Consider the following 26,739-nt stretch of genomic DNA (forward strand, 5'->3'; position numbering starts at 1 on the left):
CTCCCGCTCCCCGGGCTGCGCCGGAGCCCGAGGTCCCCAAGTTTGGGGGCGAGGGTCCGCGTCCGCGCTGGGCCTGCTCCATGCTCCCCTCCCCGGCACTGCGAGGCCCTGCTCCGCACGTATTGTTTGGCTGGGTCTCTAATGGCGGACGGGGAGGCAGCGCAGCCGGTCGCCGACTGCGGGGGTGGGGGGGGCAAGTCTCGGGCCCAGGGCAAACGCTTGGGGCAAATATGGGAGATTTCAACCCAGCAGCGACGTGAGCCGCTCTTACCTTGGAGTTGGTGCCTGGAGTGACGGGAGAGACGCTGGGTGCGTCCATTTGGGAGAAAATGCCATACCCTTGCTGGCGTCGAGGCAACGTTTGCCCTTCCCCCGATCCTTTCCCCGGGGCAGGTTGGATGCCCTCCCCCTTCTCCGTCCAGATTTTGCCTTTTACTTCGGTTTTTGGACCAAATTCATGTATTACGCCGTTTTGCTCCGTTTTACGTACGAGGGATTGTTGGTCTTGGGTTGGGCAGTGATAACAGAAGGGCCAAACCTCCTTTTGACCTCTTATTCCCTTCTCTGTCTTTTTGTGTGTGAGAAGGCTTGGTTGTCCCACCTGGATAGATAGTTCTTGATACATTTCTCATTTTTCCTCTTACCCCAGGAATAGGAATCGCCTTCAACCCTGTGTGGTGAATCTTTGACAGAAAGTGAGAAAGAAAACACCCTCATTGTGAGTCCTTTGCCCCTGATTTGTCGCTCTTAGAAGTTGTCAGGTTGTAGGGGTTTAGCCCTGGGACTTGTTTGTCCCCTTGTTTTGAGGTGGAGGCGCTTTCCCTTGGTGGCAGCCGCCCCTACCCCCAACCCCCCGCCCCCCACCGGGCAAGCCTGAATAATGGCTGGGAAGGCAGCTGAGAATGGGCACTGCTGTTTGCACCGCTGCAGATACCGCTCCTGCTGCTGCAACACAAACCTCAGGTCCTGCAGCTGCTCACGTTACCCAGAGGTGGGTTGATGGGAACGAGGGCATATTTCTTGCGCCCTCTAGAGTTCCACAGTGAGAACTGAAGTTATTTCATTTTAAATGCTATGCAAGCAACCATCTTTAACATTTTTTTCTACCTTTACAGTGGATATTGACTGAAGGGATCGGAAAAATAGAAAGAACCATTTAACTTTTTCTTTGTGTCTGATTTAAAACTCAAATGTTTACACTCAGGGTTCATGAGTTGGTAGGTCTCTTTCATGTCTTTGCTTAGGCATGACTCCTTTAGTATTCTCAGTTCACCAACTAGTATGCTAATCACACCAGTGCACTGCTCCAGTTACTCTCTGAGTTCCCCATCTTCTGTGCTCATTAGTCTTCACTTGAGTCATTCTTTTTTTTTTTAAAATAAATGCTTTGGCCTGGCCAGTGTGGCTCAGTGGATTGAGTGTCATGTTATGGACTGAGAGGTCCCAGTTGGATTCCCTGACCTGGCTCAGTTCCCAGAGGTGTGCAGGAGGCAGCCCTTCCTCTCTCTCTAAAAAATAAAAATAAATAAATGCTTTAAAATTTTTTAATAGATTTTTTTAGAGAGAGAGAGAAAGAGAGACCATCAATTTGTTGGTCCACTTATTTATGCATTCATTGGTTGATTCTTGTGTATACCCTGACTGGGGGTTGAACCCACAACCATGTGACCATGCTCTAACCAACTGAGCTACCATGGCCAGGGCTTCACTTGAGCCATTCTTAAATATTTTAACTGAGAATTATTGTTTAGTGTTTGTCATTTGTTGGTTTTAAGTCAGTCTGGTAATGTTCTAGATGGTAAAATGAACTTAACCAGTCAAAACCTTCCTCATTTGAAATTAGTTACAAAATATCAGTGAAGTTAGTACTCAGGACACATTGTATCTCTTGAGCCCATTGACAGTTGATACTGTAACCTGAAGATCTCTGTCAGGTGAGTCATAAGTGTAGTAACTTATACTTAATTATTAAGTCCCAAATGGGTCAAAAACCAGTTAACTGATGATGAATATTTGCTTAATACTGATTGTGAAGGATGATGTAAGGATGACAGCTTATATTAAATAGAGGTCATTTAGGTACATTTCAGGACACTTTCATCTGTTATTTAATCTTAGCAACTAGCCTGTGGGGTAATTAAAATGTCATTTATTGAGCCGCTACTGTGTTCCAGCACAATTGTAATCTAAGTTAAAAGAAAAAGTTTATTTAGAAACTTCCAAGTTTACAGGGAGTAGTATATTGAATCTCTGTGTATCATTTACATTGTGTAATTTCCACACATGTCCAAACTAATTTTTAACATGTATTTAGTAATTAATCTTCATGAAAACCCATTGATATAGGTACTGTTTGTATTTCTAATATATAGAGGAAGAAAAATAATACCAAATGGCATTCTTGTTTTGCTTAATGATTTAGCTCAGAATTAAAAATGATTTTAAAATACCAGTTAAGGGTGTTTTAATGTGCCAGACAATAAGATGAAGAGAACCTGACAATTTTTACTTAACCTTGACTCAGTAAGTTCTTTTTTTTACTTACATTTATTGGGCACTTAATATGAGTTAGGCACTATTATATATACTTGACATTTAAAATACTTTGCATAATTATGGCATTTTTAGTATATTTTTAATTTATTTAAAAATTGGTTTTTGTAGAGAGAGGGAGGGAGGGAAAGCGAGAGGGAGGAGAAGAGGGAGGGAGAGAAAGAGAAACATTGATGTGAGAGAGAAACATCGATTATTTGCCTCCTGCACACACCCTGACCTGGGGCCGAACTGGAAACCTGGGTATGTGCTCTGACCAGGAACCACATCAGTGGATGACTCTCAGCCAACTGAGCCACACTAGCCAGGGTTAGTGCATTCTTAATAAGTGTGTATCATGTTCCCCTCCCACCTGTCCTTTTAAACAGTTGAGGGAAAGGTACAGAGTGGTCCCTACTTGTCCATGTTCTACTTACTTGTGATCGCATGGTCTGGACTTCTGTACCTCATTTGGTGAGACAGTCCTGCATCGATTCAGATGTCACATAGGTGCTGACATATGGATGTTTCAGATTTTTCGTGGATGTACCATCTACAAGTGTTTATAGTCTTTTTAAAAAATCTCACCCAAGCATATGTTTTTACTGATTTTAGAGAGAGAGGGGAAAGGGATGAGTTTGTGAGAGAAAAGAGAAACATTGATAAGAGAGAAACATTGATTGGTTGCCTCTCCTGTGTGCCTTTACCGGGAATCAAACCTGCAACCTAAGTTTGTGTCCTGATTGGGGATCGAACCCCCACACCTTGGTAATAATGCTCCAACCATCTGAGCTACCTGGCCATGGCCCTAGAATAAAATTTTGTATACCATTGGAAAATATAATTTAGAGCTTAAAAAAAAATGATGTGTAGGAGTTTGCAAAATCACTTGATCACCTGACTTGTTTGGGATTTGTTCTATCCTGTTTTAACTTCACAGAAGTCCATTGAAAATGGGAAGTAATAAAATTTATTTATATATTTATTTATTTTAATCCTCAACCGAGGATTTTTGTTCAGATAGAATGGGAGGGAAGGAGAGAGAGATGGGGAGAGAAATATCGATGTGAGAGAGAGACATTGACTGGTTGCCTCTGGTGCAACCCCATCCAGGGCTGGGGACGAACTGCAACTGATCTACATGCCCTTGAGCAGAATCGAACCCAAGAATCATTGGTCTGTGGGCTAACGCTCTAACTGCTGACCTACACCGTCCAGGGTAGAAGTAATAAAATTTAAGGAAAATTCATGATTTTTAATTTAGAAGAGTGTATGACTGTTGAGGGTTTTATTTTTACTGATTTGATCAATATTCTGTATTAATGTTTACTATTTTAAGAAATGATTTAAGAGTAAACTTTGGATATTAGGAGAAATAGATAAGTATTTAATAGATCTGTGTTTTATTATTTATTTATTTATTTATTTATCCTCACCCAAGAACATTTTTCCATTTTTTGTTCAGAGAGAGGAAGAGAGAGCGAGAGAAACATCAATGTGAAGGGACACATCGAGTGGCTACCACCCGCACCGCACGACCAACCAGGGCCGGGGACAAACTGCAACCGAGGTACGTGCCCTTAGCGGGAACCGAACCCAGGTCTCTCTGTACCGCAGGCCGACGCTCCAACCGCTGAGCCAAACTGGCCAGGGCAGATCTGTGTTTGAAAAACTTGTGTATTTTGCCCTGGCCGGTTTGGCTCAGCCGTTAGAGCGTGGGCCTGCGGTCCAGAGAGACCCGGGTTCGGTTTCCTCTAAGGGCATGTACCTGGTTGGGTCATGTGGGTGGCAACCACTTGATGTGTCTCTTTCCCGTTGAAGTTTCTCTCTCTCTCCCTCTCCCTCCCACTCTATCTGAACAAAATATCGAAAAATGTCCTTGGGTGAGGATAAAAAATTAAAAAAACAAACAAAAAAAACGCGTTTATTTCATTATTACATGTTATCTTGTTTTTGTTTATTCTTCTTGAAGAGTTATCAAATTATAGTTAGAGAATTTCAACCATTTTCTTTTCTTTTTTTTTTTTTTTTTATCCTCACCCGAGGATATTTTTTCATTTTTTGTAGAGATAGAGTGGGAGAGAGAGAGAGGAAGGGGGAGAGAGAGAGAGAGAAACATCGACGTGAAGGGACACATTGAGTGGCTGCCACCCGCTCGACCAACCAGGGCCGGGGACAAACTGCAACCGAAGTACGTGCCCTTAGCGGGAACCGAACCCGGGTCTCTCCGGACCACAGGCCGACGCTCTAACCGCTGAGCCAAACTGGCCAGGGCTCAACCATTTTCTTTACTGTCCATAGGCTGCCAAAGATCAGGTTTCTCTTACTTCTCCAGAGGTTCTAGATTTTTTCCCCTCAGTAATAACATTCCTAGTGAATTTGAAGTCAAATTTGTTTCTGTGAATTTAAAGTTTAAAGGTTCAAAAGGTACATCTAAAACTAACAGTGTTGTGTGTCAATTACATCTCTAACAAACAGTGTTTAAAATGTTTTGTCCATAAATTATTAAATATTTTAGTATGGTTCTGATATTAAAAGTTAATGTTAAATTGTAATTTTAAGCCGGTCCAGTTTGACTCAGTGGATTGAGCGTTGTCCCATGGGCTGAGAGGTTCTGGTTGCATTCCAGGTCAGGACACGTGCCCAGTTTGTGGGCTTGATCCTCAGTAGCGGGTGGGCAGCCGATCAATGTTTCTCTTTCACATCAGTGTTTCTATATTTCCTTTCCTTTCTCTAAAAAAATCAATAAAAACGTATTTAAAAAAATTGTAATTTGCCCTGGCCGGTTTGGCTCAGTGGTTGTTAGAGTGTTGGCCCATGGTCCAGAGAGACCCGAATTTGGTTCCCACTAAGGGCGTGTGCCTCGGTTGCAGTTTATCCCTGGCCCTGGTTGGGTTGTGCAGGTGGCAACCACTCAACTTATCCCTTTCATGTCGATGTGTTTCTCTCTCTCTCTCTCTCTCTCTCTCTCTCTCACTCTTTTTCTCTCTCCCTTCTACTCTATCTGAAGAAAAAAATGGGAAAATGTCCTCGGGTGAGGGTAAAAAAAAAATTGTAATTTGCCCTGGCTGGTTTGGCTCAGCAGTTAGAGCGTCAGCCCATTGACCAATGAGTAAAGGGTTCAATTTCGGCCAAGGGCACGTACCTCCGTGGCAATTCGTCCCTGGCCCTGGTTGGGTTCGTGTGGGAGGCAGCCAATGGACTTGTCTCTTTCAATGTCACTGTTTCTCTCTGTTTCTCTTCCTCTCTCTCCCTCCCACTCTATCTGAACAAAAATGGAAAAATGTCCTCGGGTGAGGATTAAAAAAATTGTAATTTTAGGATAAATTTACTAGGAATAGAATTAATTGTTGCAATCTTAAAGAAATTGTGAAAGGTCTTTTGTAATTCTTGCAGTAAACTTATTTTTTTCTAACCATTTAGATTGGATAGGAAAAATACCAAAATGGCTATTTTAAGTAATATGGTGATTGCACAGTAGAGTTTTCAGACAGAAGAGAGTTTATAAATTGTGACTAATTCAATGAGACAAATTACTCAGTTTTTTTTTTTTTCTATATAACAATGCCAGTGTATATTACTTTTGCTGTAGTTACCTTCATACCTTGTATGGATTTATTTTTGTAAGAATTTGGAATTGAAATTACGGTTTTCTAATTTAAAAACATTGAGAAAACTTTTCTTGTAATGTTGGAACAGTTTTATAATCCTTCATTTCAAAGAGGCATTTTTTTTTTGCCTAGGAAGAGTGTTTCTTGGACTATTGAGCTGGACCAGACTGAGACTAGTTCAGGCTAATCAGTCAAGGAGTGTAGAAGTCATTTATTAAATATATTTATGTATTGTATATTGTATATCATAAAGTCATACAAAAAAGATATTTTCTGCCTTGGCTGGTTTGCCTCAGTGGTTGGAGCATCGGCTTGTGGACCAGAGAGTCCTGGGTTCAGTTCCCGCAAGGAGCACGTACCAAAAACAAAAATAAAAACAAAACCCAAAACAGATATTTTCTGTTAACAAATGGTCAGCAGTTTTTTTGGTTCTATGCTCAGACGAGTATTACATATAGACTTTGAATGCTATACTTCAGTATCCTGATGTGGAATTTTTAAGTTGTTGGTTAGGTGTAGTGATTATCATCTTAGCGAATTGTGCTTTCAATTCTGTAGAATTAAGAAAATGTTAGAGTGGAAGTGAAAATTTAGATTAAATGAAATTTTAATCATATCTATTTGTTTTAGATTTATATTTGTATTTTTTTCTTTGAAGGTTGTCATGTTTTATTTTCATTATACTAGTTTATTTCTGGCCCTAACATAGTATCAGAATTTTAATATATTCATGGTTCTAATGCTTGTTTAGAAGTAATTGAAATTTGGCCCTTGTTTTAATTATATAAAATGATTATTGTAAAATTAAACTAGTTTTAGCTTTCCATCGATCATAACTAAATATTATCTCACTTTCTGTTTATTTTTATCAGTTTTTCAAAATGAAAGTGCTGGCTTTATTCTTTTAATGTATTATTTTTTTAAATTTTATTTTATTATTGACAGTATTACTGATGTCCCCCATAATCTCCCCACTGGCCTCCCTCCACCCAGCCGCTGCCCCATCCCAGGCTTCCACCATGTTGTTGTCCGTATCCATCGTCTATGCGTGTGTGTGTGTATTCTTTGATTAATCTCTTCCCTACCTTCCCACCCCCCTCCCCTCTGAGGTCTGTCAGTCTGCTCCATGCATCCATGCCTCTGGACCTATTTTGTTCATCCATTTATTTTGTTCATTAGATTCCACATATAAGTGAGTTCGTGTGATATTTGTCTTTCTCTGACTGGCTTATTTTGCTTGGCATAATAATCTCCAGACCCATTTATGCTGTCTCAAAGGGTAAGAGATCCTCTTTTCTACAGCTGCATGGTATTCCATTTTGTAAATGTATGACAGCTTTTTTATTTTATTTTATTTTTTTATTAATTAATTTTTGTTACAGATGTTTCTCCTTTTTCCCCCACTGATTCCCTCCTTCCCTTCCCTCCCTGCTCTGTCCTCAGCTTTGTTGTCCATGTCCATTGTTCATGCATACATGCATATAAGTTCTGTGGTTTATCTCTCCCCCATCACCCCCTCTTCTGGGGATTGTCAGTCTGTACCCCACTTCCTCGTCTCTGGGACTACCCCATTCCTCAGACTGTTATGTTCATTATATTCCACAAATAAGTAAGATCATATGATACTTGTCTTTCTCTGTTTGGCTTGTTTTACTTAGGATGATACTTTCCAGGTCCCTCCATGTAGTCTCAAAGGATAAGAGATCTTTCTTTCTTACAGCTGCATAGTACTCCATTGTGTATATGTACCACTGCTTTTTTATCCATTCGTCTACTAATGGACACTTGGGCTGTTTCCAGATCTTAGCTATTGTAAATAGTGCTGCTACGAACATGGGGGTACATATATTCTTTCTGATTGGTGTTTCAGGCTTCTTAGGGTATATTCCTAGAAGTGGGATCACTGGGTCAAATGGTAATTCAATTTTTAACTTTTTGAGGTAACACCGTATTGTTTTCCATAGTGGCTGCACCAGTCTGCATTCCGACCAGCGGTGTACTAGAGTCCCCTTTTCTCCACACCCTCACCAACACTTGTTGTTTGATGATTTGTTGATGGCGGCCATTCTGACAATGATACCTCATTGTTGTTTTATGTGACAGCTTTTTTATCTATTTATCTACTGGTGGGCATTTGGGCTTTTTCCAGATCTTAGTTATTGTAAAAAGCACTGCTATGAACATAGGGGTGTATGTATTCTTTTTGATTGGTGTTTCAGGATTCTTTGGATATATTCCCAGAAAAGAGTTAACTGGGTCAAACGGCAGTTGCATTTTTTAATTTTTTAAAATTATTATTTTTTGTTGTTAATCCTCACCGGAGGATATTTTTCCATCGATTTTTTTTTTTTAATTTTTTAATTAATTGATTTTAGAGAAAGAGAGGAAGGTAGAGGGAGAGGGAGAAACATTGATTTGTTGTACCGCTTATTTATGCATTCATTGCTTGATTCTTGTATGTGCTATGACCGGGGATCAAACCCATGACCTTGGTGTGGATTTTTTTTTTAAACAGTGGAAGGGAAGCTGTGGGGGGAATGCAAACAGAAAGAGAAACATCTCTCTATGTGAGAGAGACACATCGACTGGTTGCCTCCTACACTACCCCGACTGGGGCTGGGAATTGAACCTGCAACCCAGGTACGCGCCTTTGACCGGGAATTGAACATAGACCCTTTGGTGTGTGGGCCAGTGCTCTAACCACTGGACCAAACTGGCCAGAACGGCAGTTCCATTTTTAAATTTTTGAGGAAACTTGATAGTGTTTTCCACAGTGGCTGTAGCATTCTGCATACCTACCAACAGTGTGCTAGGGTTCCCATTTCCCCATATCCTCGCCAGCACTTGTTTTTTGATTTATTGACGGTAGCCATTCTGGCAGGTGTGAGGTGATACTTTATTGTAGTTTTAAATTGCATCTCTCTGATGATTAGTGACTGAGCATTTTTTTCATATCTCTTGGCCATCTGTCCTCTTTGGAGAAGTGTTTACTGAGGTCCTTTGCCCGTTTTTATTATTATTATTATTTCTTTTTTATTTTTTTAAAATTTTTTTTATCCTCACCCGAGGACATTTTTCCATTTTTTGTACAGATAGAGTGGGAGGGAGAGAGAGAGAGAGAGAGAGAAAGAGAAACATCGATGTGAAAGGGACACATCGAGTGGCTGCCACCCGCACGACCAACCAGGGTTGGGGACAAACTGCAACCGAGGTACATGCCCTTATCGGGAACCGAACCCGGGTCTCTCCGGACCGCAGGCCGACGCTCTAACTGCTGAGCCAAACTGGCCAGGGCTATTATTATTATTTCTTATTTGATCTATTAGAGAGAGAGGGAGAGAGAGAAATGTCGATGAGAAAGAACATTGATTGGCTGCCTCCTGCATGCCCCCTGTGGGGATTTGGCTCACAACATGGGCATATGCCCTGACTGGGAATCAACTGGCGACCTCTTGGTGCATGGGTCAGTGCCCAACCAGTGAGCCACACCAGCCAGGCCTTCGCCCGTTTAAAAATATTTTTATTTTCTTTACTGATTTTAGAGAGAGATGAAGGGAGAGCGAGCAAGAGAGAGAAACATCAATGAGAGAGAACATCAATTGGCTTCCTCCTGAATGCCCCCTACTGGGGATTTGGCACACAACCTGGGCATGTGCCCTGACCAGGAATCAACTGGTTGACCTTTGGTGCACGGGACGATGCTCAACCACGGAGCCATACTGGCTGGGCTTGCCCATTTTTTCAATTGGATTGTCTTCCTTTTGTTCAGTTGTATGAATTCTTTATATATTTTGGAAATTAACCCCTTATCAGATGTATCCTTAGCAAATACTGTATGTTCCCTTTCGTTTTGATGATGGTTTCTTTTGCTGTGCAGAAGATTTTTAGTTTGATGTGGTCCTGTTTGCTTACTTTTTTCTTTGTTTCTCTTGCCCTAGGAGATATATCAGTGAAAATTCTATGTGAGATATCTGAGATTTTGCTGCCTATGTTTTCTTCTAGGATTTTTATGGTTTCGCGACTTACATTTAAGTTGGAAAAATTGGACAGGTACATGCAAAAAAATGAAACTAGAGCACCAACTTACACCATACACAAGAATAAACTCAAAATGGATAAAAGCCTTAAATGTAAGTCGCAAAACTACTTTTGTCTGTTCTAATATTGTATAGTCCTGTTTCTTAGTCAAATAATTTTTAACAATTGCTTAGGAAGTCATTTCATTGTGCATCTCAAATAGTTTGTGTTGCTCATCAAACAGAAGCTTCTGTTCAAATTAGTCTTTTGTCTTCCATGACACAAACTCTTGACTTCTATTCCTTGTTCTCTTCATTTGTATATCCACATTTTCATCCTGGATGTCATTGCCCAGCAGTTTTAATCCAATCTTCCTCCTAACTTGTTTTGCATTTAAAAGAAATATCACACAGTATCAGTAATAGCATCCTAATTATGCTGTCTAATTATGCTGTGCTTATTTGAGAAATATTCAAATTTTAGTAACCTTAAATTTGGTGAGATGCCATGTAAGTGTGGCTGTAGTGGTGTGTTGGGACTTCACATGGGCGGGGAACCAGTGGGACTTAATTTTGCAGCTTTTCTGCCTCAATCAATTTTTGTCACTTGAGTGTTGCTAGAAGATTTGCAGTGTCACATGAATTTGGAGGTAGGCTGAGGTTCAAATATGCCTTGTCTACAAGGGAACCTATAGGATGACGAAAGTATTGTAAAACTAGATTGTTGATAATGACCACACAAGAAGTATATAACTTTACTGAAGTTTATCAAATTTTCAGTTAAAATAAGTAAATTTTATTGTATACAAATTATGCCTTAATAAAACTGTTAAAACCCAGCCCGACCTGTTTGGCTCAGTGGTTGAGATTTGAGCCATGCACCAAGAAGTCGCTTGTTCAATTCCTGGTCAGGGCACATGCCTGGGTTGCCAGCTGCTCCCTGGTTGGGGTGTGCAGGAGGTAGCTGATTGATGTTCTCTCTCATCGATATTTCTATCTCTCCCTTTCCCTTCCTCTCGCTCTAAAATCAGTAAAATAAATATATTTAAAAAAACTTTAAAAAGTGTTAAAACTCAATTTTGCTTTACTATGTATCATTTGGTGATTCCTGGTGAGTCATTTAACCAATGAGTCTTATTTCACTCATTTGACAAATTAGATAGTAATGCCTATTTTCCTAAGATTGTTTATAAGATAAGGTTTAATAATAATATAGGCTATGAGACTGGCCAATAGCAGGTGCTCAGTTAACAGCAGGTACAATTATCTGTATGGACCAAACGCGAATTTGTTGCTACCACTGGTACTATAAACTCACTGAATGTTTATCTGATGGTAAAGAGCAGGATTATATCTTCCTCTCGACTAACTTCCCTGTGTTGTCTTCTTTATTAGTCTAAAAGTGGGCTAAAGTGCCCTATCCTCCAGAATTTCTGTACCTTTTTCAAACTTGCATGCTTCTTTCTTTTTCTTTATCAAAAGTAGTTCACTGACTTGTAATATCAAATCTGTTTCTTGAAGATCACTAGTGACTTTATTGTCAAATCTTCAGATGCCTCTTTTTTGTCTTAATTCTGTAACACTTGAGATTTATTGTATTCCTTGAAACTCTCTTGACTCCTGGGACTTTGAACTTAACATGGTGTTATTCTTATATGTTTCATTGTTTTTTTTACTTCCCCAAATGTTTAGACCTTTAAGTGTCCTTATTTCCTAAGTTATTCAACTATCTCCTGTTTTGTACTTGAACCATAGTTTATTGTGTTAGGAAATACGGAGTTATATGTATTTACAAGACACTTGTATCCTAGTATTTACTCCAATCTACAGCCAGATTAATTTTTCTAAAGCCCAGCCTGAACTGATTGAATTACTTTGCAAAAACTTGAGGGCCCTGGCTGGTGTGGCTCAGTTGGGTGTCGTCCTATGCACCGAAAAGTTATGGGTTTTATTCCTGGTCAGGGCACATGTGGCTCAGTCTTTAGTAGGTGACGTGCAGGAGGCAGTGAGTCAGTGTTCCACTGTCACATTGATGTTTCTCTCTCTCTCCCTCTCCCTTCCTTTCTCTCTAAAAATCTATTTAAAAACAATAAAAATACTGAGTGATTCTTGTTGGCTTGTGAAACAAACTGAAAACTAGTCTGGATTTTAAAATCCTTAAAAAGAAGAAATCAATTAAGCAATCTGTTATGTTTTTAGGTAGGTTCTCAATGTTCAGTTTGGTGGAGAGAATCTGTAAATGAATAAGTATAAACAATGAAGCATAATAGGCTATATACAGAAATAGTTGTGAATCAGGACAGTTCTAAAGTATATTTTGGTTATAAAATTAAAACATGCTCTTGCCCGGCCAGTGTGGCTCTGTGGATTGCGTGTCTTCCCATGGACTGAGAGGTCCTGGTTCAGTTCCCAATCAGGGCACATGCCTGGTTGGGGGCTTGATTACCAGTTGGGGGTGTGTAGGAGGCAGCTGATTGATGTTTCCCTTTCACCTCGATGTTTCTATCTCTCCCTTCCTCTCTAAAAAATCAATTAAAAAAAATCTTCCACCTTTTCATCAAATAAAAAGCTTTTAAAATCTTCAAATAATAAAGAAATATGTGACGTGATAAATGAAAGTTCCTTGTAATCCATTTCTGTTGAGACCAATGTTTACATTTAAAAAATATATTCCTAGAATATTTCCCGGTTATCATTACAAATATTTTACATATAGACTATCAACAATTGAAATTTTCGACCCAAGTCTGATGTTCTTTTAGTCCCTTTCCTATCCTTATATCTTATAAATGTATTAGTTGATTAATATTTGTATGCTAGCAGTTAGTGTTATCAGACCATTTCACAAATCTTAGTAGTATATGATTGAGGGACGATGTTGTATAATGAAAGGTATGTGGACTTTAGGTACAAACTCTGGTTTTACCACCTGTATGCTGGCTATATGCCATAGGAAAGCTATCTGATAACAGAATAGTTTACTCATCTGCAAACTGGGGTCCTAATATATTTAAGATATCTATTATAAGGTACCTTTTTTGTTTTGTTTTGTTAATCCTCACCCAAGGATTTTTTTCCCATGGATTTTTAGAGTGGAAGGGAGGGAGGGAGAAGGAATGAGAAAGAAACATTGACTGATTGCCTCCCGCATGACCCTGACCAGGGCTGGGGATCGAACCTGCAATCCAGGCACACGCCCTTGACCAGGAATCGAAACTGCAACCTCTCAGTCCTTGGGCCAATGCTCTAACTGCTGACCCAAGCTGGTCAGGGCATAAGGTACATTTTAGTTTTGATGAGTGTGGTACCTAGTATGTCTTTATAAATGGTAGTTATTATTGTACTAGATATGGGATAAAATTGGAAGACAAAAAAGTAGAACTGAAGTCATGAGGAGTTGAATAAAGGGGAGAAATGAAATAAGACTAAGTGCCCTTGCTTCAGAGCTTTTCACAGTTATTAGATAATTAAAATAAAAATTATATTGAATTGTAAATGATAGGTAGGATTGCTTATTTACTTTCTGAAATTTGTCCATTAAGAGAGGAAAAGCAAAGATTTTCTTTGGTATATATTCCATGTCTTTTTTGTATTTCTTTGAGTTTTTAAGACCAATAACAAAACATTTGAAGAACATATCTCTGGGAAAGAATTCTGATAAAAATTGTCACGAGTTTTGAGTCTTATGAAACAGGGGCGATACATTTTTATTTAGTAATAATTTATATTGGACAAATACTTATTATTACTTGAAGTTCAGCCTTTTTGAATTTGTGGTCCCATTGGCTTATTGATGCAAATGTTTCTTTTTTTAAAAAAACTTATCTTTATTGTTGAATGTATTACAGATATCCCCCTTCCCCCCCCCACCTCCTCCTCCCCAATCCCGCCCTCCTCCTGCTTTCCCCACACTATTGTCTTATGTCTGTTCTTTATGCATATATGCACGTAAGTTCTTTGGTTTCTCTCTTCCCGTCCCACCTCCCTCCTTACCTTTGAGGATCATCAGTGTAACAACCAATTTGTACTTCCTAATCCTTTCATCTTTTTCACCCAACTCCCCTCCCATCTGGCAACCAACAAAAACTTAATCTGTTGTCTATGAGTCTGTTTCTGTTCTGCTTGCTCCTATTGTTTGTAGATTCAATTGTTGATAGACACGTATTTATTGCCATTTTATTGTTCACATTTTTTAATCTTCTTAAGAAGACCCTTCAACATTTCATATAATACTGGTTTGGTGGTGATGAACTCCTTTAGCTTTTTCTTGTCTGGGAAACTCTTTATATGGCCATCGATTCTGAATGATAGCTTTGCAGGATAGAGTAATGTTTGTTGTAGGTCCTTGCTTTTCATCACTTTAAATATTTGCCACTTCCTCCTGGCCTGCAAAGTTTCTTTTGAGAAGTCGGCTGACAGCCTTATGGGAGCTCCCTTGTAGGTAACTAATTGCTTTTTTTTTTTTTTTAACATATTTTTTCCCTTTATTGATTTTAGAGAGAGAGGAAGTGACAGGGCAAGAGAGATAGAAACATCCATGAGAGAGAACATTGATTGGCCACCTCCTGCATGCCCCCCACTGGGGATAGGGACCACAATCTGGGCATGTGTCATGACTGGGAATCCAACCGGTGGCCTCTTAGTGCATGGGTTGACGCTTAACAACTCAGTCATACCAGCCGGACTCTTGCTGCTTTTAAGATTCTCTCTTTGTTTTTATCTTTTGCATTTTGAGGATGATGTGTCTTGGTGTGGACCTCTTTGGGTTCATATTGTTTGGGACTCTGTGCTACCTGGACTTGTATGTCTGTTCCCTTCACCAAGTTAGGGACGTTTTCTGTCATTATTTTTTCAAGTAGGTTTTCAGTTCCTTGCCCTCTCTCTTCTCCTTCTGGAACTCCCATCATGCAAATGTTGGTGTGTTTGACGTTTTCCCAGAGACTCCTTATACTGTCCTCATTTTTTTGGATTCTTTTTTCTTTTTGCTGTTCTGATTGGGTGTTTTTTGCTTCCTTGTATTCCAAACCGATGGTTCGCTTCTTGGCTTTACCTACTGTAGTATTGATTCCCTATAAATTATTCTTTATTTCAGTTAGTACATCCTTCACTTCTGACTGGTCCTTTATTATGCTTTGAGGCCCTCACTAAGTTCACTGAAGTTCTCACTAAGTTCACTGAAGTTCTCACTAAGTTCATTGAGCGTCCTTATAAGCAATATTTTGAACTCTACATCTGTTAGATTGTTTATCGCCATTTCATTTAATTCTTTTCCTGGAGTTTTGTTCTGTTCTTTAATTTGGGACATGTTTGTGTTCTCATTTTGGCTGCCTCCCTGTGTTTGTTTCTGTGTATTAGGTAGAGTTGCTATGTCTCCTCGGCTTACTAGGGTGGCCTATTGTAGTAGATGTCCTGTAGGGTCCACTGGCACAGCCTCCTTGATCATCCAGCAGGGCCCTCGAGGTACACTCCTTGGGTGGACTGTACACCCTTCTGTTGTAATTGAGTCTTGATTGCTGTTGGCACATCATTAGGAGGGTTTTACTCAGGCTGATCAGCTGTAAGGACTGGCTGTGCCCACTAACCACTGACCTCTTACTACGTTGGATTATCAGCTGTGCCAGGGGACCACCACACAGAGCAAGACTTACTTCAGCAGTGCTCTGGTTCATTCCTTGAGTGTGTGTGTCACTTGTAGAGTGGGTGGTGATGCTTCGATGTGGTCTGAAGCTGTTCACTGGGTGTGCTGGCTCTGGGGCAAGGTCAGCCACTGCCTGTATTCTACCTGGGGCCACCAGCATAAGCTACAAAGTTATCTGCCAATGGCTGCTGCTTGTGCTGGGCTTGGAGGTGCCTAGGCAAAGCCAAGCTATGAACCAAGGCTGGCTGCTTCTAGTGCCAGCCCTAGGGCCTCTTAGTGAGAGGTATGGGGCTCGCTGAGGCCAGATGCTGCTTGTGTGAGAGATTTCAGGAAAATCTGAAGCATGTGCCCAGACAGGTCATTCTTAGGAAAAGCCACTGGTAACAGCTTGGTGGGCCTGAAAGTTGGGTGGGGGTGAGGCAGGGCATCAGTAATCACCAGGGCGGGGTAAACAGTCTGAGCCATGTTGCTGGAGTCCCAGATAATGGCACTGGACTGCCAGCCTTTTGGGTGCAGGGGTCACCAAAGGAACAACGGCCACCACCAGCACATCTGTCCAGGAGAAAGCTGCCTCTCTGTTCCTCACCCTGATGCCAAACAACTCAGTTCTTCCCCGTATGTCTCTGGTTCCTTTCTTTTTTTAACATTTTTTTTTAAAAATTAATTTTAGAGAGAGAGGAAGGGAAGTAGGAGAGAGAAATGGAAATATCAGTGAGAGAGAACATTGATTGGCCGCCTCCTGCATGCCCCCCACTGGGGATCGGGCTCACAACCTGGGCATGTGCCCTGACCGGAAATTGAATTGGCGACTTTTTGGTGCATGGGATGACACTCAACCACTGAGCCACACCAGCTGGACTTTCTGGTGCCTTTCAAGCTATTCCCCCAGAACTGGAGCTCAGAGGGAGTGGGTCTTTTAAGAGGAGCTGCCTGGGGCTCCAGAAGCCTCAGCCTCCCTCAGCCTCAGTTCCCACTGATTTTTACAGCCAGAATTTATGGACACTGGAACCCTGAGCTGGGTGCCTGGTGTGTGTGGGACGGGGACCCCTCACTCCTCAGGGAGGACCTTCCCAGCTGAGGTGTCCTTCCTGATTTTTATCCGTTACATGTGGTGCTGGGACCAGCCTGTCTGCGCCTCCTCCCCTCCTACCAGTCTCGGTGTGGCTGCTTCTTCAATTTCGTAGTTGGAGGACTTCCCTTCAGTTTGACTTCAGGCGGTTCTGAAGGATGGTTGTTCTGTAGTTGTAATTTTGATGTGTTATGGGAGGAGGCAGTACCATGTTTATCTATGCCACCATCTTGACCAGAAGTCCTTCCAAATGTTGTTTCTTTACGTAAGTCTTAATCATGGAACATTGGAACTCACCTAAAGAAGGTTATTACTCTTTTTAAAGCCCTCTATTTATTTCATCACCTTTAAACACTAGGGAAAAATTAGTATTAAAAATAGTCAGAGCAGGGCTGGTGTGGCTCAGTGGATTGGATGTCCTCCCATGCACTGAGTGGTCCGGGTTGAATTCCTGATCAGGTCATATGCCCGGATTACAGGCTGGATGCCTAGTAGGGGTCGTGCAGGAGGCAGGCACTCGATGTTTCGCTCACATTGATATTTCTCTCTCTCCCTTCCTTTCTCTCTAAAAAATAAAAAATATATATTTTTTAAAAAGTTGTAAAACTAGGTCATAGATTTGGAATACGAAATATAAAAATAACTGATTGTTTGTTTCCAAATTAACATATATTCAAGTTTGCCTTTGCTCTCCTCGTTTTAAAACTGTGTAGAGAACGAAGTGTGGGTTCCTTTAACTTCTTTGGTTAAGGGTTAAAAAGGACTAGGTATGATAACTTTTATTAGGCACTAAAATCAGGCCATGTTGCTAATTATATAATTGACTATAGAAGTAATAAAAATCACGACCAAATCAGGGCAAATACATTTTTATTTTCTTTATTTCATATTTTGAAGAAATTATCCTAATTTTCTATCTTACAGTGGGGAAACAGTCTCAAATGTGAAATGATAGGGAGGGAGGGAGCGATAGAATTCAGTTGCGGGGTGCACATTGGAGGAGTTAGCAGCAACAAGAACATAGGTTTTTGTCCTCATGGAACATACAGTCCATTGGGGGATACATATATTACAAGTAAACATGATTATAAATTGGATGAATGCAGCTGAGGAAGTGTGAGTGATGATGTGAGTTTATAACAAGGGAGATCTAATGTCGACCAGGAATGGGTTTGTGAAATGTTTGAGAGGAAGGGATCTCCAGGGAGTGACATTTAGGCTGTTACTAGAAAGAAGTTCAGAAAAGAACATTTCAGGCAGAGAAAGATTGTGTACAAAGGGCTCCTGAAATAAGGAGGATCTTGGGCCCTTCCATGAACTGAAAGAAGGCTTCTGCTAAATGCAGTTAATGAGCAAGGTGGGGAAGAGTGGTGCTGAAATGGAGCCTGGCGTTTAGTCAGTTCCCGTCAAGCAGTAATATTAAAGGTAGGGAAGAATCTTAACGTTTACTCCTAAGTACACTGGAAAGCCATGTGAGACGTGACTGGGGTCTTAAAAAGAGTAATCCAACAGAAAAATGATGGTTAAATTCTAGGGTTAGAGGGGTGTCAAAAGAAATAAGAGTGGGCAGTTTCAAGATTTATTGTGGAAGTAGAACAGGTCTTGGGGGTGGATGTCAAGACTGTAGGTGAAGAGAGGAGAAGAAATTAAGAATGAATTCCAGATTTCTATGAGTAGCTAGATACATAACTTCCCAAAGGGGCAACAACTGGAGAAGGTGCAGGTGGGTACAGAGTGAAAGCATGTTTAAAATAACTTGGAGTAGGCAGGTTGAGGGCTTTGAAACATCTTGACTAAGATAAGTTAAGGAGTCTAGGGTATTGAGGTATTTAAAATTGTGAGAGTGGATGAGATCCCCAAAGAAAGTTAAAATTACTTGACAGTACTTGCAGTTAAAGTTTGGTCGTAGGAGAAAGAAGAAATTCTGCACCCTAGAGATAACCTGAATGAATTAATTGGTTTATTCATTTATTAGATCAAAAGGGATTGTTGTTTAGACTCTATCATAACCCTTAAATGGATTTTTAGTATATTAATTAAATGCTTATTAGTTTCTAAAGCCAGAGTAGCATTGTTTTAGATATTTGATAAAAATATATTAAGAAATGTTGTGACTAGACTGACTATAAGCAACACGAGGGTATAATCTGTTCTGTCATCTTTCATTGATCTTCTGATCCTTTTCCTTACTTCTCCAGTATTATCAGTTTAGCATGTATTGTTGCAAATCTTTTTCTGTTCATATACTATCATGTACCCATAAGAATTATATAGTACACTTGTATTTCCGTTTTAAGAACATACATACTATATGTACTTTTCTGCAACTAGCTTTTTTCACCTAGCTGTATGTCTTTAGTTTTCTGAGGTAGTACATAAAGATCAACCTCTTTTGTGTTTAACTGTTGTGTGATATTTCACAGCACGGCTATAACACAGTTTAGATATTGATGGACATTTAGTTTATTTTTAATTTTTTGTTATACATAATGCTGCACGGAACATATTATGTACTGGTTTCTTTGGGGTCATATGTTTTCTCTAGGAGAGATTCTGAAAATAGGAATTGCTGAATCAATATATACACATTGCATGTTTTATTAGAAACTGCCAAATTGCCATCCACTGGGCCACAATGCTTACTGCACTTCCATTATGTTTTCACATTCTTGCCAACACTGGATATTCTTCTTTAAAATATGTTATTGATTTTTTTAGAGAGAGAGAGAGGGAAACATTGATGTGAGATACTTAGTTCGGCTGCCTTCTGCATGCTCCCTACTGAGGATCGAGCTGAGAACCCAGGCATGTGCTCTGAACTGGAATCGAACTGGTACCTCTCAGTCCATGGGATGACATTCAGTCCACTGAGCCACGCTGGCTAGGCAACACTGGATATTATTAAATAGTCAATTTCATTTGTGTTCTTTTAAAGGTATGAATATCTATTATATCGGTCATAACGATATAATAATATATTTTATTTTGTGTATTTTATACTTTAAGGTGTTTCTTTGCTCTCTAAACATTTTATGATGTAATAGGAAAATTTATTTCACTATTGCAAGAAATAGGAATAACAATAACAAATATGCAATATTTTTATGGAGGAAATTGTAAAATAATATCTTAGGCCATACAAGAAAACTGGAGTATAGAGATATGCATATGTCTGGTTGGAAAGAATTCAGTAATGTAAAAAATGTTAATTTTTTTGTTTCTATATTCAGTGAAACCCCAATCAAATTCCAGTGTATATGCATATGATACCAAATTTAAAAGGCAAAGCAGGGAAAACAGTGAGAAGGAAGACTCTTTCCTCCTTCCCCTGACCCATCCACACAGTTCTGTTCCCTAGAAGCAAACCACTGTTGTCATTTTCTTAGATACTTATCTAGAAATATTCCAGACATGTATGTATGTGTGTATATGTATGTTGTGTATGCCTTTGTATGTGTGTGCTTATCTATTGTTCTGTACCTTGTTTCTAGTTAATTAATGTGGAGGTTGTTCCATATTGGTATGTAAGTACATATAGAGCTTTCTCATTGTTTGCAGGACTTCATAATATTTCATTGTATGTTTTTATTGTCATTTATTTTATCAGCTGTCTATTGAGAGACATTTAGGGTGTTTCAGTCTTTTAATTTTACAGTGAATATCCTTTTACATTTTGTTCTTAAAAACATTAAATAATGTCCTGCCAGTTTGGCTCATCGGTTAGAGCGTTGGCCCACAGATGGGAGAGGCCCGGGTTCGGTTCCCGCTAAGGGCGTGTACCTCAGTTGTAGTTTGTCCCCAGCACTGGTTGGGGTCGTGTGGGTGGCAACCACTTGATGTGTCTGTCTCACATTGATGTTTCTCTCTCTCTCCCTCTCTTTCTCCCTCCTGCTCTATCTGAAGATAAATTCAAAAATGTCCTCAGTGAGAATAAAAAAATAATAATACATTTTAAAAAGTCTGCAAAAAACATAAAAATAAATAAAAACATTAAATAATATATTTGTAGGAAGGATGACTAGAAGTGGAATTACTTGGTCAAAGAAATATTTTTGAGTTGCCCTCTGTGGAAGTTTTATCAGTTCACACTTGTTTCGGTATGAGACTCTCAGTACATAGTTAGATCTTTTGATCTTTGCCTTTGTGGTAAGAGAAAATTGGTGACCCTTTATAGTTTAAATATGCATTTCTCTTAACTATAGCACACATTTAATAGCCTTTTATATTTCCTTTTCTTGTGAACTGTGTTCCCTTTTTTCTGCCCTTTATTTTCTTTGGTTGTTGTTTTTTTCTCATTGGTTATAGGACCTCTTTGTCTTCAGTTTTTTAGGATATCAGTTGCAAATATTTTCATTGTAGTTAATCATTGTTTGTGTTTGTGATATTTCCACCCATATAGATGGCTTCTATTTCTTTTTCTTTTTAAAATTCTGATAGCCCTGGCCAGTTTGGCTTATCAGTTAGAGCATTGGCCCACGGACCAAAGAGTTGTAGGTTTGATTCTCGTCAAGGACACGTACCTTAGTTGTGGTTTGGTCCCTGGCCCTGGTCAGGGTTGTGCAGGAGGCAACCTCTCACATCGGTTTCTCTCTCTTTCTCTCCCCCTCCCATTCTATCTGAAGATAAATTGGAAAAATATCCTCAGGTGAGGATTACAAAAAAATTTTCTGGTTAAATATACAAATGTAAAATTTATTATTTCAAGTGTACAGTTCAGTAGTATTACATATATTCACAGTGTTTTGCAAAAGTCATCACTATTCTTTTCCAGAACTTTTTCATTATCCTAATAAAAATTTTACCCATTAAACAATAGTGCTTAGTACCTCTTACCTCAGCTCCTGGTGACCTTATTCTACTTTTTAACTCTATGAATTCACCTATTCTAAGTACTTCAGATAAGTAGAACCATAAAGTATTTGTCTCTTTGTGTCTGGCTTATTTCCCTTGGCATAATCTTTTCAAGGTTCATCTATGTTTCAGCATATGTCAGAATTTTTCTTTTTTAGGGCTGAGAAAACGTGATAGAGGGAAGCCGCCAAAGTCAAATTGAGAATATAAATAAAGAATTCTACTTTGCGGAAATTCATTTGTCGTGGTCGAGTCTGGAACTGATTAACTGTGATAAATGAGGGCTGACTGTATTACCATTTTTGTTTATTCTGGTAATGTTTCTCTTCCTATTTCTTCTGCTTATTACAGTAGTCCTTTTAACATTTCTTGCAGTGCTGGTTTTGTGCTAATATATTCCCTTAGCCCCCCTTAGCCCTTTTTTATTGTTTGGGAAGCTCTTTATTTCACTTTCTATTTTGAATGAAAGCCTTGCAGGATAGAGTAGTTTTGGGTTCACATCCTTGTTTTTCACTACCTTGATTACTTCATGCTGTTTTATTTTGTCTTGTAGTGTTTCTGTTGAAAAGTCAGTGTATAGCCTAATGGGGGTTTCTTTGTAGGTAACCTATTGCTTTTCTCTTGCTGCCTTTAGAATTCTCTCTTTGTATTTAATTTTTGGCATTTGAATGATTTTTCTTGGTGTGGGCCTCTTTGAGTTCTTATTGGGGCTCTCTGTGGTTCTTGTATGTGTTTTTCTTTCACCAGATTAAGGATGTTTTCTGTCACTCTTCAAATATATTCTCTAACCCTTGCTCATTTTCTGCTTCTAGCACTCCTATGATGCGGATGTTGTTATATTTCATCTTGTCCCACAGTTCTCTTAAGCTGTCTTTCTGTTACTTAATTGCTTTTTATTTTTGGTTCTTTGATTAGGTGATTTTTTTTCTACCCTGTTTTCTATTTATTTTTTTCAATCTTCACCTGAGGACTTTTTTTCTTTTGCATTTCTCTTCAGATAGAGCGAGAGGGAGGGAGAGAGAGAGAAACCATGATGTGAGAGAGACACATCAAGTGGTCGCCAGCCACATGACCCCAATCAGGACCAGGGACAAACTGCTACTGAGGTATGTGCCCTTGGTGGGAACTGAACCCAGGCCTCTCTGGTCCATGAGCCGACACTCTAACCACTGAGCTGGGGCTAGGGCTTTACCCTGTTCTCTAATTCAGTGTTCTGATCCTCAGCTTCCTCTACTCTGCTGGTTATTCCTTACAATGTATTTTTTTTTTTTTTTTTTTTTTGGTACATGCCCCTAGTGGGAACTGATCCCGGGACTCTCTGGTCTGCAGGCCGATGCTTCAGCTGCTGAGCCAAATTGACTAGGGCGCCAATGTATTCTTTATTTTTGCTATGTCATTCTTCATTTCGGCTTGGAGGTTTTTCATTTCCAGTTGGTTGATTTTCTGTATTTCTGTATCTTTACTCATGCTGTTGAGCTTTCTCATCATTACTCTGAACTGTACCTCTGATAACTTGCTTAGTTGCATTTTATTTGTCTCTTCTTCTGTAGAATTTTCTTGTTCTTTCATTTGGGATTTGTTTCTTTTTTTCACCATTTTGGCTTTTTCAGTGGGTTTTGGAGCATGTCAAATTTTCCCTGTTGGTGTTCCACTGGTGTTCCTATATTGGGTTTGGATGAGTGTGGGTGGACCCATGTTAAACAGCTCTGTCAGGTCTTACTTTCCTGGGTACATTTGCAGGCCAAGCAAGGGTTCACTTTTCCTCTAGCTTTTCCCTGGAGGCTATTAGACTCAGTTAGTTGATGAACCTCTGGTTGTAGCCCTCAGCTGAATGAAAAACCAGGTATACAGGGTAAGAGGATTTCCAGTGGTTGGGGCAATACTGTGGCGTCCTCCCCCCCCCCCCTTGTTGGTTGTTGGTAGTCTCTGGTTATTAATAAGCCTCAATTTGCATTTCTCTGGCCTGTTGTTGTCAAATTCCTGAGGGGGAGGGGCCATTGGTTCTCCCTGGGGCTCTGGGAAGGAGCTCTTTGAGTAAGATATTTTATGAGAGAGTGATTCAACATAACACTCCTTGTGTCCTCTTTCCCAGCTGTCTCCCCTGAGCCACAAACCCCTGAGGCTCTTCACACAGTTCCAGGCCAGTCCGCCTTGCCTCTGCAGGAGCCCAGGGTGAGTGGCAGTAGCTGATTTAGTTTCTTGGCCCTTCAGGGAAGTGTCATTTTTCTCCTGTGCCTCTCCTTGCCCTACAAAACCTCAGCTCATGTGATGTCAGGCAAGTGTTAATGTGGGCACATTTCCCTATCTTGCTACTCTGTGCTGTGGAGTCAGCTTGGGGTTTTAACCCCTGACTTCTTAGAGGGAACTATTCAGACTCTTACCTGCTGTCCGTGGACTCTGAGCCTGCCTTTTCACGCCTCCACAGTTCCTTCTGTTCTTGATTTGTTGTCCTCTTTCTGTCCTTGGTTATAAGATTTCTCTGCAGCTGCTTTTTCATCATTTTTTCCCAATGACTTGTCTTTATTTTAGTTGTAATTCCTGTTTGGTCCTGGGAGATGGTCTATGTAGTTTCCTTTCACTCTGCCACCATTTTATTTTTTCCTTGCCCATTTTTATCTTGGTTATCTAAATTATTGGCATACACTTACTTATTGTATTTGCTCATGATTCTGTTTATTTCTGTAAAATCTATAGCGATGTCCTATTTTAATTTTTTATTTTAATAATTAAGATTTTTTACTCAGTTTAAAAATTTGTTTTTCAAAGAACCACTTTTTTATTTTGTTTATTTTGCTCTCATTTTTTGTTCTTTACAGTAATCTTTATTATTTCATTATTGGCTGCCTCCCATCCGTACCCTGACTGGGGATTGAACCCACAACCTAGGTATTTGCACTGACTGGGAATCAAATCCCCAACCTTTTGGTGTACAGGATGATGCTCCAGTCAGCTGAGCTACCCTGTAAGGTTGAGATATTTTTTAATGCTGTTATTAATGGCTTAGGTTCCTGCTGAGCCTTGCTTTCATTGTGTCTCATAAGTTTTGATATTTTGTGTTTTTGTCTTCTTTTGTCTCGTATTTTCTCATTTCCCTTGTGATTTCCTCTTTCACCCATTGGTAGTTCGTTTAATTGTTGTTTAATTTCTACTTATCTATGATTTTCTAGTTTTACTTCTATTAATTTATTTCTAGTTTCGTTCCATTGTTATCAGAAAAACCATTTATCATTTTGATTCTCATGTTTATAAGGACTTGCTTTGTGGCTGTCACCTGGCTTATTTCGGAGAGTGTTGCATGTGCACTTGAGAAGAATGTGTGTTCTGCTCTTGGTGAATTTAGTACTTCGTATGTGTCTAATTGATTTACAGTGTTGTTTGTGTCCTTTGTTTCTTTATTGATCTTCTGTAATTGTATCTACTATTAAAAACAGGGTATTGAATTAAAGTATTTCATAAAACGGTATTTCTCATTTTAATTTTGGCAATTTTTGCTTCATATATTTAGGTGCTCTCTTATTAGTTGTGTATATAATTGTGACATCTTGTTGGAAGAATGTTTTGCCAATATATAGTGTCCTTTGTCTCTTGTAACCTTTTATGACATATTTTATTTTGTCTGATAGTACTGTATCCATGCCAGGTCTCTTTTGGTTACTATTTACATGGAGTATCTTTTCATCCTGCAGTCCACTTCTTTGTATCATTGTATGTAAATTGAGTATCTTCTAGACAATTTATAGATGGATCATGTTTTCTTAATCCCACCTGCCAATCTCTGTTCCAAGCAACCTGGCCAGTGCCTTTCTTTTTCATTTTATGATGCATATGTTGGTATACTTGGTATTTAACAGATCCTATAGGTTCTGTTTATTTTTCCCCTTTCATTTTTCTGCACCAATTGGATAATTTCTGTCTTCCACTGTATAGATTTTCTTCTACCTGCTCAAATCTCCTGTTGATCTCTTTGGGTGAATTTTAAATTTCTGTTATTGTATTTTTGATTTCCAGAATTTGTTTACACTTTGTAATTTGTACCTCTTTGTTTATGTTCTCATTTGGTTCAAACATTGTTTCCTGATTTTCATTGTGCTTTCCTTTAGTTCATTGACCATATTTAAGATAGTTGATTTAATGTCTTTGACTAGTTATACCAATATTTGGGACTCCTCACCATTTGTTTCTGTCCAATTCTTTTATTCCTGTGAATAGATTTGCTTTTCTGTTTCTTTGTATGTTTTATAACATTCTGAATATGTTATGAGTAGCTCTGGATATATGGAAATTTTCCAATCTTCACAAATTGCTGATTTTTTACTTGTTGAGGGATGGAGCCATTCAAGTTTTTACTTTTCTAAACTATTCTTTTTGCAAAGTTTTTATTTTTTGTTTTTTATGGTCATTGAAGTTCCATTTTCCTGGTGGTGAGCTAGTCACCTGACAAAAATTTCCTCAAATGTCTGGATTAGGAATAAAAATAAATAAATAAAGGGTTATGTTTGATTAAATCTGACAGATGCCTTCAGGAAAGCTTTTGCTTCCTAGAGGGCTAAAAACAAGAGAAGCATCAGACCACCACAAATACTATCCCAAGTTTTGTTAGAAGTTTCTTACTGCCAGTCCTGTGTCCAGCCAGACTGCAGGAATGCAAGATACTATCCTCATGGCAAAATTGGAGTGAGGAATGGGGGATGGTTGCTGGTCCATATGTGTTACTCACTGAAGAATGATTAACAATTGTCTTGCTTGAGCACTCCCCTGGTTGTTATGTGTCCATTCAGGTTACAGAGTTCCTAAGTAGTTGGTTCTAATCACTCTGTCCAGTGCAATGGTGTTACTTGGGTGGGGGGACCCATACCTAGAGTTTCCCACTCTGCCATTTTTTGTGACATTTGTCTTCATCTGTTTTTTAAGTCATAGTCACAAGGACCTTTTGTCAAATTCCTCTGATAATTTTGTTGATCAGGATACTTCCTGCCTTAAGTACCAGTTTAACTTTATTTGTATTTTAGTCATTTCAAAACT

The 26,739-nt window shown here is 39.4% G+C and overlaps 1 protein-coding gene across 9 annotated transcripts in view; it reads left to right on the forward strand.

Annotated features, from left to right (window-relative positions):
• The window catches only part of ZMYM2 (zinc finger MYM-type containing 2), a 130,455-nt gene that overhangs the window by 549 nt on the left and 103,167 nt on the right, over window positions 1–26,739 (forward strand). For 3 of the 9 annotated variants that reach the window (XM_036251101.1, XM_036251097.1, XM_036251105.1), the window contains exon 1: window positions 10,252–10,273. In XM_036251101.1, the coding sequence (XP_036106994.1) occupies window positions 10,272–10,273 (2 nt within the window). In that variant the 5' untranslated portion in view covers window positions 10,252–10,271. Of the gene's footprint in view, window positions 1–219; window positions 719–10,251; window positions 10,274–17,135; window positions 17,173–23,826; window positions 23,890–26,739 lie in introns of those variants that run through there. The other 6 variants (XM_036251102.1, XM_036251103.1, XM_036251099.1 and 3 more) reach the window with 5 other exon arrangements.

This window comes from Molossus molossus, unplaced genomic scaffold, assembly GCF_014108415.1.
Source record: "Molossus molossus isolate mMolMol1 unplaced genomic scaffold, mMolMol1.p scaffold_m16_p_10, whole genome shotgun sequence".
NCBI lineage: Eukaryota > Metazoa > Chordata > Mammalia > Chiroptera > Molossidae > Molossus > Molossus molossus.